This window comes from Chelonoidis abingdonii, chromosome 9 (assembly GCF_003597395.2).
Source record: "Chelonoidis abingdonii isolate Lonesome George chromosome 9, CheloAbing_2.0, whole genome shotgun sequence".
Lineage (NCBI taxonomy): Eukaryota > Metazoa > Chordata > Testudines > Testudinidae > Chelonoidis > Chelonoidis abingdonii.
The window spans coordinates 6,455,896-6,473,921 of NC_133777.1; the positions used below are offsets into that span (position 1 = coordinate 6,455,896).

Sequence of the window (18,026 nt, forward strand, 5' to 3'; positions counted from 1 at the left end):
GGGGCGGGGCGGGGGGGAGAGGATGGTCAGGGCACTAGTAAGAGATGTGGGAGGGTCAATTCTCTCCTCTGCCACAGACTTCCTGTGGGAACTTGGGCAGGTCACTTAGCCAATCCAGGCCTCAGTTTCCCTTTGCCTGGAAGACTTGTGTCAAAGAAATGCAGGAGTAGGGATTCTGCTTGGTTTATACATTTGAAACTCAGGCCCCACTGGCCCTGGGGGACTCTACTGAGTGGAGGTGACTCGGAAGCAGCTGCAAGGGATGGGGAAGGGGCAGTTTTATTTTTAAACGGTCTGACGAACCCCCTACTCTGTTCACATGCCACTCCAGTGTGTCGAACGCACTCGGGACAAAGGACGTCCGTGTTCAAGAGCCAACACGCTGCCCCAGCAGTTCAGGTGCAAGAGGTCACACCCCCCCAGCCTAGGGGGCAGGCGCAGGATGGGACCGTCCCCCATCCCGCGGTTACCTTGCTGGAGGAGCTGTTGGCACCAACTCTCTTCTTGCCAGAGACTCGGCTTTTGCGGATCCTGCGGAAAGACTGGCGCAGGGACTTCTTCAGCGACTTCACTCGGGAAAGAGGCCCCTCCATGGCCAGGGAGTCGTTGGGGTGGAGCGTGCACCTGGGGTGGCACAAACAGCTGCTCAGCGCCAGCCAGGGGTGCAGAGCAGGGACCCTCAAGGATTCACCGTGTTCAGAGGGGAGACTTGTCCCCGGCCTTCTCCCCAGCCATGCCTATGCCTAGCTCTGCCCTGGCGGCTCAGCAGGGCCCTCCACGTAGACTTCCCCCCGCCCCCCCTGCCCGCATCACTTGGAATAGGCGATTATCAGGTAACCCAAAAACAGAGGGACTGGGACTAGACCCCTCCCCACTCAGCAAGGCCCCTCTGCAGGCTGCAGCCACCAGAGGGCGTCTCTCAGCCACCCAATGATAGTAGGATCAGACGTCCCCAGGGGAGCCCCTTTCATCCCAAAGCACTCCATGAGGCTGAGCACCCAGAAGCCTGGGTCCAGCTAGGACACTGCCCTACAAGCATTCGAGTGGCCAAGCCAGTCAGGACACCCAGGTCGGCACCTGCTGCCCCTCAATCAAGGAACTGCTCCATCGAGGGACCTTCTTCCTGGCCACACTCCCACAATGCATCCCACTGCCCCATGCAGCGCTCTGTCCCCTGGCTGCAGCAGGAGAAGGAATGGCCCCTCCCAGGGCCGTCTGGAGAGGTTCCCGACGCAAGGATGGAGCAGCTGCTGCTGGGCGGGGGAGATGGACAGCTCTTCCCTGGGCAGGGACAACAGGGGGCATGGGCCCTTCTGCAGAGTCACCCATTCCCCCCCTAAGCAAGCCCAGGTGGCCACATCCGCTCTGTGGGAGGCCAGAGAGTGGCAGCATTGGGGGGTGAAACCCCCAGGGCTTCTGCTAATCCGCTCCATGGCTGGAGCCAGTCCCCTGGGGAGGAGGCAGTGCAGCTCCCCCTACCGGGCCAGCACTGGGTTGCGTCGGTAATAGTCGAAGAGCCCGAAGCCATGGCTGGTGCCGAAGGCCACTAGGTTCCACTCGGAGTGCAGCGTCACGGCAGTGACGGCGGCCGGTGGCATGCACTGCACCAGCACACTGGGCTGGAAGCCTGGTCTGAAGGTGATGGAGCCGTTCTTGGGGGTGAGCCGGTCGTGCCCCTTCCAGGTGAAGCCCTCCCGGTCCTGCAGCAGGTCCACCATGGCCACACTGATCATGTGATTAGACTTCTCATCACTCAGATCCATGACGAGCACCTGGAGAGAGGCAGACGGGGCACTGACGACCAGTTCCACCGAGGCATCTCCACACTACTGGCAGAGGTGGGCGGTGCATGCAGCTCAGGGGACAGCTTCTGGACTCCAGCTGGGAACCTGGTGCCCATGACAGCAAGGCACGGGCAGCACTGGGTCTGGTAGACAAGCGCAGGCTCCAGGCTCTGGTAGACAAGTGCAGGCTCCAAGCACCCCTCTGCCCTGAGCTGCAGCATCTGCCATTATCCAGGGCTGACACTCGCCCTGGCGCCAATGCTCAGTGCCACCGCCCTCCTTACCCAGTCTTGCCAAAGCCAGATGAGGGTTGCAATGAGGGCGGAGGCTCAAGCCATGGAGTCTCATGTAACAGCTGGGCCGGGGGAACCTCTTCCCTAGGAAGCCACAGGTACATTCCTGCCGCCATCAGTGCAATGGCCCAGGGGTAGCTGGTCATTAACGAAGGGGTTTATCCCTGCTCGGAATGACGCCTTGCAGCTGGATGGCTCCCCAGAAGCAGAAGACAGAGCAGACACTCCACAGCTGATTGGAAACATACAAAGCTTCCCCAGCCAAGTCAAACCCACTCCCAGCAAGGCTGCCAAGCCCTGGGGCAGATCCCACCAGCCACAGGGGTGCTGCCCTTCATCCAACAGACCAGGTCACTGGGACAGCTGGGAAACGCCCTGGCATCAGCTCTCTAGCCCCAGGAGAATCCCTTTTAAGAGGCAGAGCGAGAGCATGGTCTGAGAATCCCACCCTTCCCACCAAATACTTGGCCTCTGCCCCTGGCCCCCGCACTCCCTTCCCCATCCCCAACTTTGCCCGTAAGCAAAACCTGGCAACAGAACAGGGCTGGCTGGCTGTTCCCTTGGAGCGTCACCCCCTACCCCCCCAAGCTGCCCTACCTGCCCGGCAGTCCCAGCCACCACCATCCGGGCCGTGTATTTACACAGCGCAATCTTCTGGATGCCCAGCCGGGGGTCGTCGCTGTATGGATCAAAGCAGCCAACCTGGATGACGGAGACAGGGCAGTGGGGGTCAGGGGCGCGAGAGGGCAGGACACAGCTTGCGTTCAGGGTGCCGGTGAGCCATTGCACACACCAACTCCTCCCGGTGCAGGCACCCCTGTGCCCCCTCCCTTCAATAGTCTCAAGATCCTACCTTAACGCCCTGCCAGGACCAGCCCTCACCAGGGGCCCCTGATCTGTGACACTGGGCTGCATTATTAGATAGCTCCTTTCTAGCTGCATTTGAGACGGGCCTGGACAGACACCCCAGGACTGATGCTCCCCACACAGCCTGCCCTGGCCCTGCTCAGAAGAAGAGAGCCCATGGCCTGGCCTCTCTCCAGAGGCAGCAGAAGGGTCCCCTGGGGTGGGTGATGTGCAGAGCGAGTCTGGCTCTCTGCGTGCCCCATCAGATGGCAGCACCTTGTCACCCACCACGGCCCTGAGCTGGCAGTGAGCCACCCTGCACAGGGGAGCTTATCCGATCCAGGGGCATCCTGGGAAATCCTCAGTCAGCCCGGCCCAGGCTGTGACATGGCAGCACAGGGACACTCCTGGAGAGGCCCAATGTGAAGGGGCCCCACGTGGAGCTGCCAGCATGAGGATGGGCCGAGGGCGGTACCTTGCGGAAGGGAGGCCATTCCTCCTCGCTGGCCTGGTTGAGGCAGTCGCTGTGCTCGCAGTCTGTCTGGAAGATGTTGGCCGTGCCCAGTTTGTACAGAGGCCGCAGCGACACCCCCGAGGCATCCCAGAAGCGGACCGTGCCGTCCTCGTGCCTGGGAAGGGAGAGGGAGAGACGTGCCGCTTGCTGAGAAGCTGGCAGAGCTGTGTCTGTCCCTCGCCCGGGGCCCTGACTCCCCACATGCGACCTGCTAAGCTGCTCCATCCAAGCCAGCCCCATGCCTTACCGATGGGCCTGACACAATGCCCTGGCCTGCCCACTTCTGCAAGGGAGAGGCAGAAGAGGGGAACAGACTCTCCATTGCCTCTGTTAGCGTGGAACTGGTTTTGACTCCTGTCCAGTGGCTCTGCTGCTCCAGTGCCATTGCATGCCGCCTCCCCACCCTACAGCCATCAGGGCAGATCTCCCCATGCTTGGATTTCAGTCCCTCCTCCCTCCCCCAGCCTGGAGCGGCAGAACGAGCTCAGGGGACCAGCATTCACACCCAGCTAGCTCAGGAGGGTGGCGAGGTGAGGCAGAGATCTCCTTGGTCCACAGCATGTTTGGTTTCTGGACTAGTCACTGGACCACGGACCAGGCGATCTGCGCTGTGGTGATGCCCTCAGGACGGAGCCGTCACAGAGCTCAACGGGTCCATCAGGCAGGGGTCAGGAGGGAGGGATGTGGCTGCACAGCTGGCCCCAACTCAGCTTGGCTTAAGCCAGCAGCGCCTCGGTAGCACTAGTCCGTCCCACGATGGTGAAGGGAAGCAGTTCCTCAGCAACCACGGGCCAAGCTGACGTTTCCCTACAGACGTCAGGGCTAGAAGCCACCCAACAACTCCGTGCTTCACAATGGCTCGAGGTGAGCAACCGACATGCCATAAATACAGGTTGCTAAGCAGTCGGCAGAGTGAGGGGCGTTCTGTGGTCAGCTGCCCACGGCTCCCCATCCCGGGCACAGCACAGCGATGGGAGCCAGCTCCCCGAGGCAGCCCCTGAGCACACCGGTCACCACTACCCAGGCATGGCTCCTCTGTAACACATCACCCCCCCCCCCCCGCACACCCCCCCCCCCCCCCCCGACACCCCATCCCCAGCCTGCCCCATCTAGCAGCAGGCAGAGCAGCTTGAGTGCTGTCATCCCCACCGGATCAGGTCTCTGGCTAGGGCTGCCCCAGGAAACAGGCCAGAAGTAACCATGCAAATGGGACACAGAGGCTGCCTGCCTTCCGGTCAGCAGGGCAGTGAGCCACCCAGGAGCCCCCAGGCAGGCGTGCGTCTCAGCGGGACAGCAGGCTCCACCCAGCATGACAAAGTTCGTCTCGAATTTTCCTTTGCCCCCACCTCTCCCGCTCCAGCCCGAAAACCTGCGGCCACTAACAAGCCCTGTCTGCGTGTTCAGAGGAGCCAGTGCAGCGCTCAGCCAGCGATGCCTCTGGCAACACGTCGCCAACTCGGAGCCAGGATAAAACAACCACCAAGAGTGAGGAGAAGGAAAAATAAACAGAGTGACACATCCTTGCCAGGCTCAACAGGGAGGACTGTTAGCTAGCCCATCCAAACAACTGAGGAGAGGCTTCTCCCACCTCTCCCCTGGCATCTGTCCACCCCCACACCTCTCGCCCAGCCTCCTGGCTTTACATGCCTCTTCCCTTCCCCACTCTGGAGCAGCAACATCCCCCACCCTGCAATTCAGCAGCAGAAAATCCAGGTCTCCCACCCCGTGCTCTAGCCATGACAACTGCTACCCTCCTGCAGTGGCAGAGAACGCCCTTCAGGACAATCAGCCAGGAAGAGGCCCCCCCTTGCCCCCAAGCCCCCCTGAGATGTGGCTTTCTCTGCCGGACGAGGGCTGGCAGAATCCCTCGCTGGCAGCCTCTAGGGATGATACAAGCCCCAGCCGTTCCAGCATGTTTTAGCCTCGCCCATTGTACGTCTCTGCCCCAGTCCCTTTGCTGCCCCTACTGGGCCCTCTGTTGGAGGGGTGGCTGCTAGATGGCCACGGGGCCAGCACCTGCCAGAGAGCTGCATTCAGGTTGGGTGGTTCTGGGTTTTCCCACTTTGTGCCTGTGCTTTTATACCTCATGCTCCCTTCACATACATCCACGCTGCCATTAAAAACCCACAGCTGGCCCGTGCCAGCTGACTCGGACTAAGGGGCAGTTTCATTGCCGTGTAGAGGTTCGGGCTCGGGCTGGAGCCAAGGCTCTAGGACCCTGCGAGGGGGGAGGTCGTTAAACCGCCCCTTGGCCCGAGCCTGCTGGCATGGGACAGCCGTGAGATTTTAACCAGAGTGTAGACGTACCCTTCGATACCCCACACGCTGCTCCCTGGGACACCTGCCAGGGACCAAGACCCAGTGAAAACCCCAGCACCTGCCCGCTCTCTAGGGCAGGGCTGAGGAAAAGATTAGCCATTCGAAGGGGTGGTGGCCAAGCAGCACTTACCCCGTGAGAAGAAGGCCCCTCTGGGTGGGTTCCTGGGCTAAGTTTTTCCCTCCACTGATCGGCCAGTTCTAGAAGACAGATCCCACCCACGCAGGGTGGGGGGAAACATTAAGCAACAGCCCGTTCCACAGGCCTATTGGGGCTCTCACCCACACGCACCCCTCCCGCACTGCTGCTGGCATCCAAGCAAATTGAGATGGGTTTGTGCAGCCCAACTGGACGCTGCTTGCCAAGCCAGGAGGTCGGCGTGACAACTCCCCACACAGGCTCCAAGTGTCGTCAGGCTCACTGTGCCAGTCGCTGCATGGACCCCACCCACCTTCTGGCAAGACCCAGTTGCAACTCAGTGGCTTTTTCTCCAGCAGGGGGCGCTCCCTTACCACAGAAGAATGCCGGGGACTCTGCTGCTCTCCAGCGCTGATGATCCGCTCCCACAGCTTCAGCGGGACGTTGGAGATGTGATAGGAGCAGGTGATGGCAGAGGAATGGAGGGGTGCCAGGTAGGGGGCAGGAACCGTAGGCCAGCCGGGCGTCTGTAAGTCGAGAACCACCAGCTCTTCCTCCACCAGGACCACCAGGGCACTTGGGTTATCAAACTCTAGAAGGCAGAGCAGCGAGACGTCAGCCGCCAGGTGTCAGGCTGGAGGGGGCAGGAGGGGGAAGACCGAGATGCGCTCAGCTCTGAAGAGTGGCCACCTACCCTCCTCTGGCTCCGTGTGGTGCACGGTGAAGAAGTCGATCACACGCGATGTGAAGTCCAGGGTGACCAGGCTCTGGCCCTGCAGGATGCTGACGCAGTGCCGGTCCCCATAGCTGGCGCGGGGCATGCCCCCACTGAAGATGATGAAGTGATTTCTGCAGGTAGAGGAGAAATAGCTGGCTATCGCCATGTTTGCTGATAGAATTTCCCCGTACCCCACGGGCTGGGGCTTGAGACCTCACAGGCCCCTATGGGAATTCAGTGCCCCACTAAAACGTGATGGGGGTGGGGTGCCCAATCCCCTCAGGAAATCCCCAGCCAGACCCACCTCCAAGGACAATAACCCAAGGCTTTATGCGCCTGGCAGGACACCACTGGCAGGGGAGCAGGGTGCCTCAGCCAGCCCCGGGACACCAACACACTCCATTCTCCCGACAGCTTGTGTGATGCCCAAACATTAGCTGCTGTGGGGTACAAAGGGCATCACCCTCAGGGAGAATTTTGCTTGAAGGTGTTTGCTGGTGGCATTTTGAATGGGGAGCTATGCCCAGGAGGGCATGGGTCAGGCACCCTGTGTCCCAGGAAGGGGCCATTCAGAGGAAGGAGGGCATTGGGACTGGGACACTAACCTAGGCACAGGGAGAGCCGGGTTTAATTCCCTGCTCTACCCCAGACTTCCTGTGCCATCTTGGGCAAGTCACTTGGTCTCTGGGACTCAGCTGACTAGCTGTACAATGGGAACATCAGCCCTGCCCTGCCTCCCAGGAACGAGGGGGATCTCACATGAAAGAGCGTGAGGCCCTCAGACATTCTGGTGATGGAGCCACGAGCAGAGACGTTGCATAAAGCTACCACTCCCCATTTACCCCAAGCCCAGAGCCATTCCCCACACAAGCTTTTTCTGGTGAAGGCACCATTCATGCTATTCCCCACCCACACTGTAGAGCGGCTTGGCCAGTTCTGCCGAGACGTCCTACATGCCCCCCGCCACTCCACACAGGCTGGGAGGAGCTAGACGAATGCAGCAGATGCAAGACACGGCCATGCTGCCCCGATGAAGAGGCAGAGCACAGAGAGGCTGGTCAAACTGACATTTCTCCAGAGAGAGAGAGAGAGAATGCCTGGATTAACGGAGACATTACAAACAGAACAACGATGTTCGCTCTAGGTCTGCAGTCCCTACCCATATCCCTCGCCTGCCCACTCAGGAAGGCCAAGATGCCGGCATTGTACATGCCATGGCTACCCGGGCTGGATGTTCAGCTTATGTGGATTTGGGTTCAAGATAGCCCAGGAGCTGGACTTCCCTGCGTTGGAGTCCAGGGTTTTTAATCCTCGGCAAAACTTCAGACCCAGGTTTGAATCCCATGAGCTCCCAGACCTCTGGCTTGCTTAGATCGGGGCTTTGGTTTAGGGCTCCCACAGCTCCACCTTTCAAACCTTCCCCCTACTTTAGTCCTACCCCTCGAGGCCTCACCACAGCCAAGCAGCTTGTCCCTGACCGGAGTGATTGCAGCTGAACTACACCAGTAGCTTCCCCAGGGCCATGTGCTCCTGGGCAGCGCTCCCGTTACAGGGGACTTGGGTGGACCGAGCATTCCTTCCTATTTTCGGGGCTACCCTACCTCTGTCTTATTCAAGGGTGCCAGGGGACCACATTTTAGCTAGTTCACAAGTTTACCTGCGGTGAAAATCTGATTTGCCAGGTACTATCAGTTGTATTAAAAAGCGTTTAAAACAGGAACTTGGGTGCCTGTCCTGAAAATAAAGTCTCCGACTTCCATTAAAGGTCCTCTCTAGTCGTCCCCTGCCATTAATTCGCGCACTGCTCCGCAGCCCAGTGGGATGGTCCCCCACAGACACAGCCCTTTGCTGCAGGAGCTGCGCCAGAGATGATCACCGAGATCAGAACCAAATGCCACCTCCCCAACGGTCTGACAACATTCGCCTGCAGGGGACGTACCCAGAGTCACAGGTTCTCCACAGGATTTTGTTGATGGCTTTACAGGGAAACGGACCTGGAATGAAGACGGAGTCGTCACATTAAAGCCAGCCTCCCTGCTCAACACCAGCTCTGAGGAGCCCCCGTAAATCCATTCTGTCTTAGCCCTTCTAAATCAACCCACTCCCATTTCTTTAACCCACAGCAGCTCCCCCAGCAGGCTTAAGAGTACATTTTCTCTCCTAGTCACTTCAGCTGGAGCCCAGTTTAAGCTCCCAGATATTCCCTTCTTTATCAAGATAGATGCTCAGCACAGCACAGCACTCTGTGCTGACATACACAGCATCCATCCCTCCCACCCGCATTACAGCAGCCTTCATGGCCCGACTGGGACAAAGGACACAACCGTCACGAGCTGCTCTGGGCTAGTCTTTGATGTAGCATTAAATCAAAAGTTCCCAGTGATTCCTGAACTGCACTTCGAGCAGCCTTTACACCACCCTTCCCTAGCCTGCTGGGGTCTGCAAGGGATCCAAGCTCAGGCCTCCCTCCCCACCTGCACGCCATGCAGACGCGACAGGGTTCTGCCCACAGAAGGAGCTTCTGGGGAAACAACCCACTAGCAGCAAGTTGCTGGTCCGGGCTTGGTGATGCAGGCTTGCTCCATCCATCCACGTAACGGGACAATGGCCAATTCCAGAAGGAAGCTGGAGCCGAGTCATCCTAAATTACAGGGCTCACTATCCAGCCACAGTATGAGACTCCATCTTGCGCCACGTATGAAGCAATAGGTTTAGCCTCCTGTTCTCACCTCCAAGGGCCCAGAAGGGAGCCTCCATTGCTCTTTGTAGGTGGGCTCTTTTGGGGAATTCAACGTTTCCAGGATGCTCAAAGTGTAGGAGATGTAGCTATAGGATCCACTGACATGCCAGAGCCCAAGTTAAAGCAGGGAACCCTAGCAGCTAAGACAAAGTTTGCTGGCAAGCCAGGTCTGCAGCAGTTGCATGACACTTAGTGTCCCTCTCCCAAGCCCTAGGCCACCAGTGGTCAGTTTCATAGGCGCATCCTGTCGCAAACAGGCATGTCCGACCAGGTGAGTTAATGGCTCAGTCAAGAGGCTCCTTGTGGCCTCATATCTACCTCCCCCTCCAATAAGGTGTTGGGGGCAAGTGTGAAGTCAGAAGTGGTGTAATGACAAACCCTGTTAGAGGGTAAAATTGCCCTTGGGGCTGTTGCGAGAAGGCAAAGGAACAAGGCGGGTGGGTCAAGAGGCAAAGCAAACTCACCATAGGGAATAGTTGACATGAGTGGCTCCAGAGTCTTACGGCAGCTACTGTTGATGGACCACACCATGTAACCTCCATCACTGTGCGAACTCACCACCGTCCTGCCGCTTCGCTCCCAGCCAAGGCTCTCCAGCTGCTGCAAGGAACAGATGTGGCCAATAAACCCAAGGTGGTGAGAGAAAGGGGGCTACAGGAGGCAGCTGTGCCATCTCGTCTCCTCTGTGCATACGCAGCCCAGGCAGAATCTGGCTTTGCCAAAGGGACATGGGGAGCAAGGCACAGCACTTCAGAGCAGAGATGGAAGAGGAGGTCAGCAATGGATGTTTGGGAACCACTGCAAAATCACAGGTGCAGCTGTAAGTTAGAAGAGTTAAATCAAATGCATCAAATTCAGTTTGGCCACAGGTCATTGCCTGCGATCCCTCTTGTCTCCCTGACCCCGAAAGGAGGGAGCCTGGTTGAAAGCATGATGGACCCTGTAAGCGTAGCCTCTTTGACGAGGCCAGCAGCATTCTTCGAACTCTGGGCCATCAGCTTCCAGCAGGCGAGCCACCAGGTATGGCAGAGCCCGTGAAGCTGGCTTACAGGGAAGCCACAGAACTCATCTAGCACAGATGGCTCGACCAAAGCTCCCGTGTTCTATGTTAAGTGGGACACCCACAGGCCACAGCGCGCGATGTTCTTGGCTCTCCATGAAACCTCATTCAAGGTACCTGATTGCCCAGGAAGAGGTGATGGACGTTTCTGGTGCTCTGGTCCCACACAATCACCAGCCCCCTGCTATAGCCAATCAATATCTTGGAGGAGTCTTGAGGGTGTTCCTGCAGCGACTCCACTGGCCCAAGAGCCTTCCCGCAGCGGTAGTCATCTGGCACGCTAGCATGGAAGCAGAGGGGTTGGGGAACACCAGGCTGGTTAATAGCCATGAAGTTTAGTACTTTGCTTTCTCCTCTCTAATCCCTCCCCAGCGCTGTGGGCAAGACAACGCAGCCCAGCTGCTCCGTAACGGGGTGGAGGAAGATGGTGTCCTCTCAGCCCAGGATCAGGATATTTACATTCCCGACAGCCAGTGAGGACACAGACAGAGCAGCCAGGGCAGCCTGTTCACACAGGGCACAGAATCAGTAGCTCATCCCTCCAATGGGCCAGGAGGAATGCAAGCAGACAAGCGTGTTAGGGAGCCCCTTAAATCAAGGGACAGGCTTGAAACTGAACTTGAACTTCATTGATCATCCCGGCTGCACAAGGATACACCCAGCACTGCCAGTCCCCAGAGTCCTGTCCCAGCGGAACTAGGATCCACGTAAGACCTGGGATGGATTCTCTGGTGGCCGTACCCACTTTGGTCTTTCCCAAGTCCTGCTTGGGAATCTGAGAGAGGACAGGGTGTTGTACAGGTGGAGAGGTACTAGCTCACCACTATATCACCTACGTAGATGCTACCCGTCAGTCATGGGGCTGCGGGCATCTCCAGAAACATCTCAGAGGGAGCAGCCTCCAAGTATCCCAGATCCACCTTAGGAAGCTGCTCAACACAGCCCTCTGAAGAGCTGCAGACTCTCTACACTTGCCAGGCAGCATCCCAGCTTTACAGTTAACATTTAACAGGTGCAACCGCAGCCAGTGTAACCCTGGGTCGGACGACTCTTTCCACAGACCCCTGCCGGCAACCCGCCCCTTCTGCCGTGTACCTTGGTGCCTACAACCATGAGCTGATCTCCACTGGTACCAGTTCACGGAGCTCCCCAGGCCAGCTCACCTCTGCATAATCTCCTCTTGATACAGGGTTTTATCTTCCAGCAGCCTTAAGCCAGAGAGCTCCAGGAAGTACACGCCACCCCCTTCTGTGCCCAGGCAGGCCACATCACAGGCCGATTGCAGCAGTATCACCGTCACCCGGGTAACGCTGGGAGGGGAGCTACCAGGAAGACAAGATTCAGACAATGAGAGCCACACCGGTTTACAGGCTGGATGTTTACATGCAAAGTTGCAATTGCTCGTTTTGAGAGGACTTCCCATTCCCTCCAGGAGAGGCACAGTCTGCACCATGGGTCAAAGAGCAGACTGGCCCCCAGCAGCCTCTGGAGAAAGTCAGCAGGCATGGTTCTCCCCAGCCCACCCTCCATCATAGACACTTAGCCAAGCAGCCTCTTGCTCTCTATTAACACAAGCCCGCTGGCCATGAGGGTGTTTTAAAAGGGGGTTTGGTCTTCGGCTTCTAGCACTGGGCCTGAATTCAATGCACAGCAGCTGCGGCAGTGGCATGCAGAGAGAGATTCCAGCAATAAAATGACATGCTCCAACGGAGGGCGTGGGTCTGCATGTCAATTAGTCCCGAAGACCCCTCCTCTGCTCTGCCGTCAGCAGGGTTGCTCCGGGCCCTCCTGAATGAGGGGCAGCAGGGGGCAGCGTTGCCTAGCATGGAAGGAAGCCAGCAAGCCAGTCCAGCCAAGCCCCATCAGTATCTGGGCTCACACCCTTGTTTGTTTCTTGGGGATTTCACATGCCATGTGGTGCGGAGTCCCCGCCTCCCTCGGAGGTGCCAGCTCTTGGAGTGAGTCTCCACAGCAGCACATGGCCGACAGGGATGTACCCTACCCTTGGCCTAGTGCCTGAGTGGGGCTTGGGACTTCCTTAAGCTCGTTCAGTCTCAGATGTTGTCTTTTACTGTCACTTTCCATAGCGGGCGAGCAGCATCTCTGACCTGGGATTTGTAACCCTACAGATCCCACCTTATGGTCCTCTTCAACCGGCCACCGCAGCAGCTGGTTCTCTGACTGCAACGCTTCACTCCCTCCTCACCCCCAAACCGCCTTCCCTGTGGGCTTTGGAACCAAGAGTTAAGTTACGTCCATGGAGCCTGCTCAGCTCACTGGAAACCGGAATAAGACAGATCTACTGCCAAAATCAGTCATTCCAAGCTGTGAATTAGCTTCCTGAATTGCTATAGCTGAGCCAGTTTCTATTCCCGCTCTCTTTAGGAGATCTCATTGTCTAGGTAAGTGATCAGTTAACCTTTGCTCCGAGTCTGTATTGTTCTCGAAAGTCTGAGATCCAAATACAGACGGCCCCAGGCAATGATCGAGGCAGTCTCTCTTTGTAAACCGAGATGCTGCGCTGGCAGGTTGTGGAGGTACTGAGAGGTAAATAGGAACAAGCAGGTATTTGTACGTACACCAGAATCCTGGAAAAGCCACGACTGTAAAGCAACTCACACTCCTTTCACGTGCTGCAAGTTTTCACAGCCCCTTCACAGGGCTTTCCACCCAGAGAATGAATAATGCCACTGCCTGCACTCCATGGTGCAAACAGCACAAGAACAAAGCCTTCATTTAAGGAGACTGCTACACAGGAAGAGGATCTTGCATCTTTCAGAACTTGCCAGCGTTAAAGGGTCACAGAATTTACCCCTTGATTTTTAATACTGCGATCCCCTCAGATGAGTAGCTGTAGATGCAAAACGCATCATTTGAGCATGCAGTTGTGGCAACCGAATGCTCAAATGAGTAACTCTTGGCCCTGAGCATCTGCTCAAGTCGCACACAAAGGGATTACTTCCAGAGATGCTAAGCATCCACATCATCTGCCTTTAGTTTCAACTGGAATTCTGGGTATCCAGCACTTCTGAAAATCAGGCCAAAGGGCGTCGGGAGTCCCGGCACCAGATGGTTTTAAGAACTATCTTGCTTTGCTGACGTTCTAATTTTAGAAATTAAAAAATCTCAATGTTTTTTGAAATGTTACCCTTCAATTTTTGTTGTTCTTTATTTAATGCCCAGAAACAAACGGGCTAATGAATTCTACTCTGGTTATCACAGGCTGTGCAGCAACTCGAGACTTGCTAAGTTTGGGAAAATGTCTTCCATTATCTTTCCAGAAAGATCGCAGAAGCATCTCCATCAGCAGCAGGCGCTGCAAAATTTAACTCCCGACAGTGTCCATTTAAAAAAAGGAATAAGTGCTACCTCCCTAGAAGTGTTAATATCAAGTTTAACAGAGTTTATTTGGGCTACATTCAGAACCAAAGAGCAAGATCTGCAGTTGGAGGAGTCCTTAAAATGAACTCCAACCATGTTTGGTTTATACTGATGATTGGCCAAAGAGATCCATCCCATCTCACGAGAATTAGGCTTGTTTGGTCATTCCCCACCCTTGTCAGTAAAAAGCGGCCAAGCAGATTTAAATCATTTTTTAAAAGAATAAACGTTTGCATCTGGCAACACTGGAGCCAAATTTCACCCCAGCACAGAGACTTGAGAATAAACTCTGGCAGACCTTTCGCAAGAGCTCTGCTGCTATCCTTGCTGCTCATTCAGGAGGGGTTTTGTTTAAATTTGAAGACAAGAACGTGCAGAGTCCATCAGACATCAATTCACTGCCCTGTCAGTTACTCATCCATGCTTCCTTTCCCCATTTATAAGCCGAGGTGTTTGCAGAGCCAAACTAATCTCAGTCTAGCAGGCTTGTCTATTTTCTCCACCAGTGCAACCATTCCCATGGTAACCGATTGATAGGCACACTATACAGCTGGGTACAAAAGGGACAGCTTTGGAAACCACAGAGCCAGATTCCCAGAGGGGAAAAGGAATGAAACTGCATCTTGGGCAAAGTGATTGAACCAGATGGATAAAATTAAACTAGGGGGTTCAGCCTTTGAAATACCCTTTGGCTGTTTCCACGGAGTGGCACGTACAGGGCACAGACTGGAATTTCGATTCAGTTCAAACAGCCCAAGACCTTTTATGCTGAAATCTGGGCTGTCTGGACAGCCTCACAAGGCAGAGCCATTAAAGATTTCACAGCTGACATGCCAAGCCCGTAACGAGCGCTTTAAAGCAGGGCTCCATGGTGAACAGTGGCTCCAACACCTGCCTTATGTCCCAAAACGAGCAAGGCACAGGTCAGGGGCTGCAGCCTCAAGTTACTCCTGGGTAAGTTGGCTCAGTTTGCATTCTAGCTGGTGAGATACTGGCTCTGCAAACGCAACCTAGGATCTGATAGGCCCATGCCGAGCTCTTTCTGAGTTGCACATCAACACCAGCAAGACTGGCAGGCCCGTGGTTCCCCAATGCATGTGAGGTTAAAAACTGGGCCCCGGTGCTGGAACTCCCTAGGAAAGGGTTTTGGGGGCTGGGGGGTGAGGGGAGGGCATTTGGATGATGCACAAAGCATAACAGAGCCCAGGTCCCTCAGAACTGAGCTGATTCTGCAGCACTGCCAGCAGCAAGGGGCAGTAATTGTCACTGAGTCAACAAGACACAGGTCTGGCAATGCTGGGGCACAGCTGCACAAGGCAGCCTGGGTCCTGTACCGGCTCTAAGCACCATCTATGGACAGGCCCTACCTGAGCCATGGCCAGGCCCAGATGGATTGCCAGGTCAGCCAATCAGGGCCATGCACAATTAAATCCTAGGAGCACTTGGTACCCAGCAGAGCTCAGGAGCAGCCCCTGCTACAGTTAGGCCTGAACTCCCCAGACCAGCGTGAAAGAGGAAGGCAACAGTGAGTACTTAGTGCTGTCGAACCCTGGTCGGCCCGGGAGGATGAAGCTGCGGGTTTCCTCCAAGTGCGAGTAGCCATCCTTCTGGTCGATGTCCCACAGGTGCAGGGTGTTGTCATCCAGCAAGGACAGCAGCCGACCCTGGGAGAGAGACCGACAGGGAAGGAAACAAAGGATGTCACAAGATGACGAGATTAGTCTCCCCCACTTCCACAACAAGGCCCCTGCTGCGGCAGTGAGCACGCTGGACTTGGCCACACCAGCCCATGCATCTGGATCAGGACACTGGGTGCAGGTACCTTTACGCATCATCCCAATGGCACAGCCTGGCATCCACTTACTGGCCTGTTGGCCATACCCACCCACCGACCTCAAAGCACTTGCTAAAAAGTCTTCCCAGGCCCTGCTCAGCAGAGCTATCAGAAAGGGGCAGAGGATTTTATAAAAGGCAGGAGGCCCCAGTAGGGGGATCAGCAGGCCAGGAGGAGTCCACGGGGGTTGGAGACATTGGCCTGCCGCCTTCCTTGCCAGAGAACCATCATGAGCCTGGCTAGTTCAGTGGATGGGCTGCTGCACCCCAGTGACATCATGAAATGGGTTATTCTCCTCCACAAGCAACGAGAACCAAAAGCAGCAACGTACCTGTCCAGGCAAAAAGTGTATTTGCGTGACGGCGGCAGTCTCCTTGTGCAAGCCAGTGAACTCCACTCCTGGAGCACCGTATCTGGCATGGGCGGAGAGTCAAGGAGGCAACGAGCGGACAGAGACAGCCCTGAACTGACCCTCCCCGCCCTCCACCCCAAAACCAACTCTGCCAGCACCTGGGGAACTCTGCCTTTAGCGCACCTGTGGTAAACGTCTGTCTCAAATCTGGACTTAGCGTTCAAAATCTGAGTGTTTACTGTAAACCTCCCCCAAGCTTATTCCCAGCTTGGACCTTATCTCGCTGCCACCAACCATGATTTTTAGGGTCCCTGGTCCCCCCGAGTCACCCCAAATCTTTCCTTGGGGGACCCCTCCAAGACCCCGAGCCCCTGGGTCTCCTCTATCTCATCCCCAGCTCCCCCTCCTTTTCCCTGGGTGAGCCTGGGCGATGCTTACCTCCTTGAACGCAAAACCAAGAGAGCTATTTCCTCCTGAGTATTGCATCAAGGGCTGTCACAGCTAACACACCATCTGAGATTCCCTCCCTTTGTCTGTAGCAGTAACTAAGGGGGAGAAAAGCTCACCAGCAAGAGAACGATTTGATTCTCTCCATCTCTTCCCCGTAGCCTGTTCCGCTGGGAACAAGGAAAAGTCACACCTGAATGTTAATCTATCCCTCCACCCCCTCGTTCTCCGTTGAGGGACGAAGCAGATTAACCTGGCTCACGAATTTACTAATCCTTTGCCTCACGCTCTGACAGACACTCCCACAAGTTTTTAAAAGAAAGAAATACTTTATAAAAAAAGAGAAAGAACTTCGCTTATACTACACTCTGCTATAAGAAATTTCATACGGGAATACTTGGCTTATAAGAAATAGGAATAAAGCCGTCTGATTTAAAAGATAGCCCATTAAACCAGTCCAGCAAATCAAACTACCCATGTAATACAAAATCACGCCACCGCAGCATTACTTTGTTTCTTTGTACTCAACTTGGTCGATATGTGGAAAGAAGATTGGAGTTTGAGAAAAGCTAGTTTACTCACAGATCCGCGGGAGGAAAACAAAAAGACCCAGAACAAAGCCAAAAACCTCCAGAGGTTCCCCCCCTTACTTTTGAAAAATCCAGTTTCTTGATTGGTCCTCTGGTCAGGTGTTTGGTTCCCTTTGTAAACCCCTTACAGTAAAAGAAAATTAACCCTTACCTTACCTATCTACTTATGACAGCACCAGCAAGTAACACCAAGGTTAAGAACTGAGGACTAAAACACTTAAGACTCAGCTATGTCCATTTTAGTGGCATCTTGCTTGCCACCCAGGTATCCCTGCACCAAAGCTGGTACCTCTATGGGAGATTTTAAAAGCCTGGCATTGCCATTCTGCAGCCAGGCATTCTGCCGGACTGCTCAGCAGTAAGAGCATGTGGGTGGGATGCAAGGGCCCCCACAACCTGTCTGTTTAGCCACAGCACAGCAATGAAGCCAAAGGTGCTAATTCTTTCAGCAGGATTAGAGTGCAGAAATTCCTGATCCCTTCACACAAAGCCCCCTGCTAAGACTGGCTCAAGCAAAGTCCCATATTGGAGCCGACAGCCTGTGGCGTCCATCTTGGCTGAGTGGGCACACAGCAGACCCGGCTTTCTGCAGCGAGTCAGGCTGGCAGGAGGGGTTCTTGGGGCAACCACAGATCAAGGTCTGCAGACAACAGGGGATGCAGTCTGGCAAGGTGGCAGTTCCACTCCACTGTCCTGGTCGTGGCTAGGCAGGGCAGGGGCTGCCCACCCACCTCATTAGGGAGCATGTTTATCTGCAGCAGACAGGCAGAACAGGGCTGCACAAGGACAGGAGTTCATGCTCCAAGTTGGTCTTGGCAGGGTGAGTCTAGACAACACTGTCTTACCCCAGACATCCCGCACTTTGGCACAGCCAGCAGCTGTTCCAGCAGCTTGCCAGGCACCCCAGGGCTGTCATTGATTTGCATAAGCCAGAGCTGGTTTCCCCAGCCCTGATCTTCAGAGAGGCTGCTCATGTCGAGGCCTGCAGCCTTCACATGGTCCACCCTCAGGA

The 18,026-nt window shown here is 55.7% G+C and overlaps 1 protein-coding gene across 5 annotated transcripts in view; it reads right to left on the bottom strand.

Annotated features, from left to right (window-relative positions):
- LLGL1 (LLGL scribble cell polarity complex component 1) overlaps positions 1–18,026 on the bottom strand; it is a 64,055-nt gene that overhangs the window by 10,611 nt on the left and 35,418 nt on the right. For 2 of the 5 annotated variants that reach the window (XM_075069153.1, XM_032762745.2), the window contains 13 exons: positions 15,957–16,038; positions 15,325–15,455; positions 11,574–11,732; positions 10,528–10,690; positions 9,815–9,950; positions 8,550–8,604; positions 6,587–6,741; positions 6,267–6,484; positions 5,887–5,954; positions 3,399–3,552; positions 2,675–2,779; positions 1,480–1,772; positions 471–624 (listed from right to left, as the gene is read on the bottom strand). In XM_075069153.1, the coding sequence (XP_074925254.1) occupies positions 471–624; positions 1,480–1,772; positions 2,675–2,779; positions 3,399–3,552; positions 5,887–5,954; positions 6,267–6,484; positions 6,587–6,741; positions 8,550–8,604; positions 9,815–9,950; positions 10,528–10,690; positions 11,574–11,732; positions 15,325–15,455; positions 15,957–16,038 (1,873 nt within the window). The remainder of the gene's footprint in view (positions 1–470; positions 625–1,479; positions 1,773–2,674; positions 2,780–3,398; positions 3,553–5,886; positions 5,955–6,266; positions 6,485–6,586; positions 6,742–8,549; positions 8,605–9,814; positions 9,951–10,527; positions 10,691–11,573; positions 11,733–15,324; positions 15,456–15,956; positions 16,039–18,026) is intronic. The other 3 variants (XM_075069155.1, XM_032762747.2, XM_032762746.2) reach the window with 2 other exon arrangements.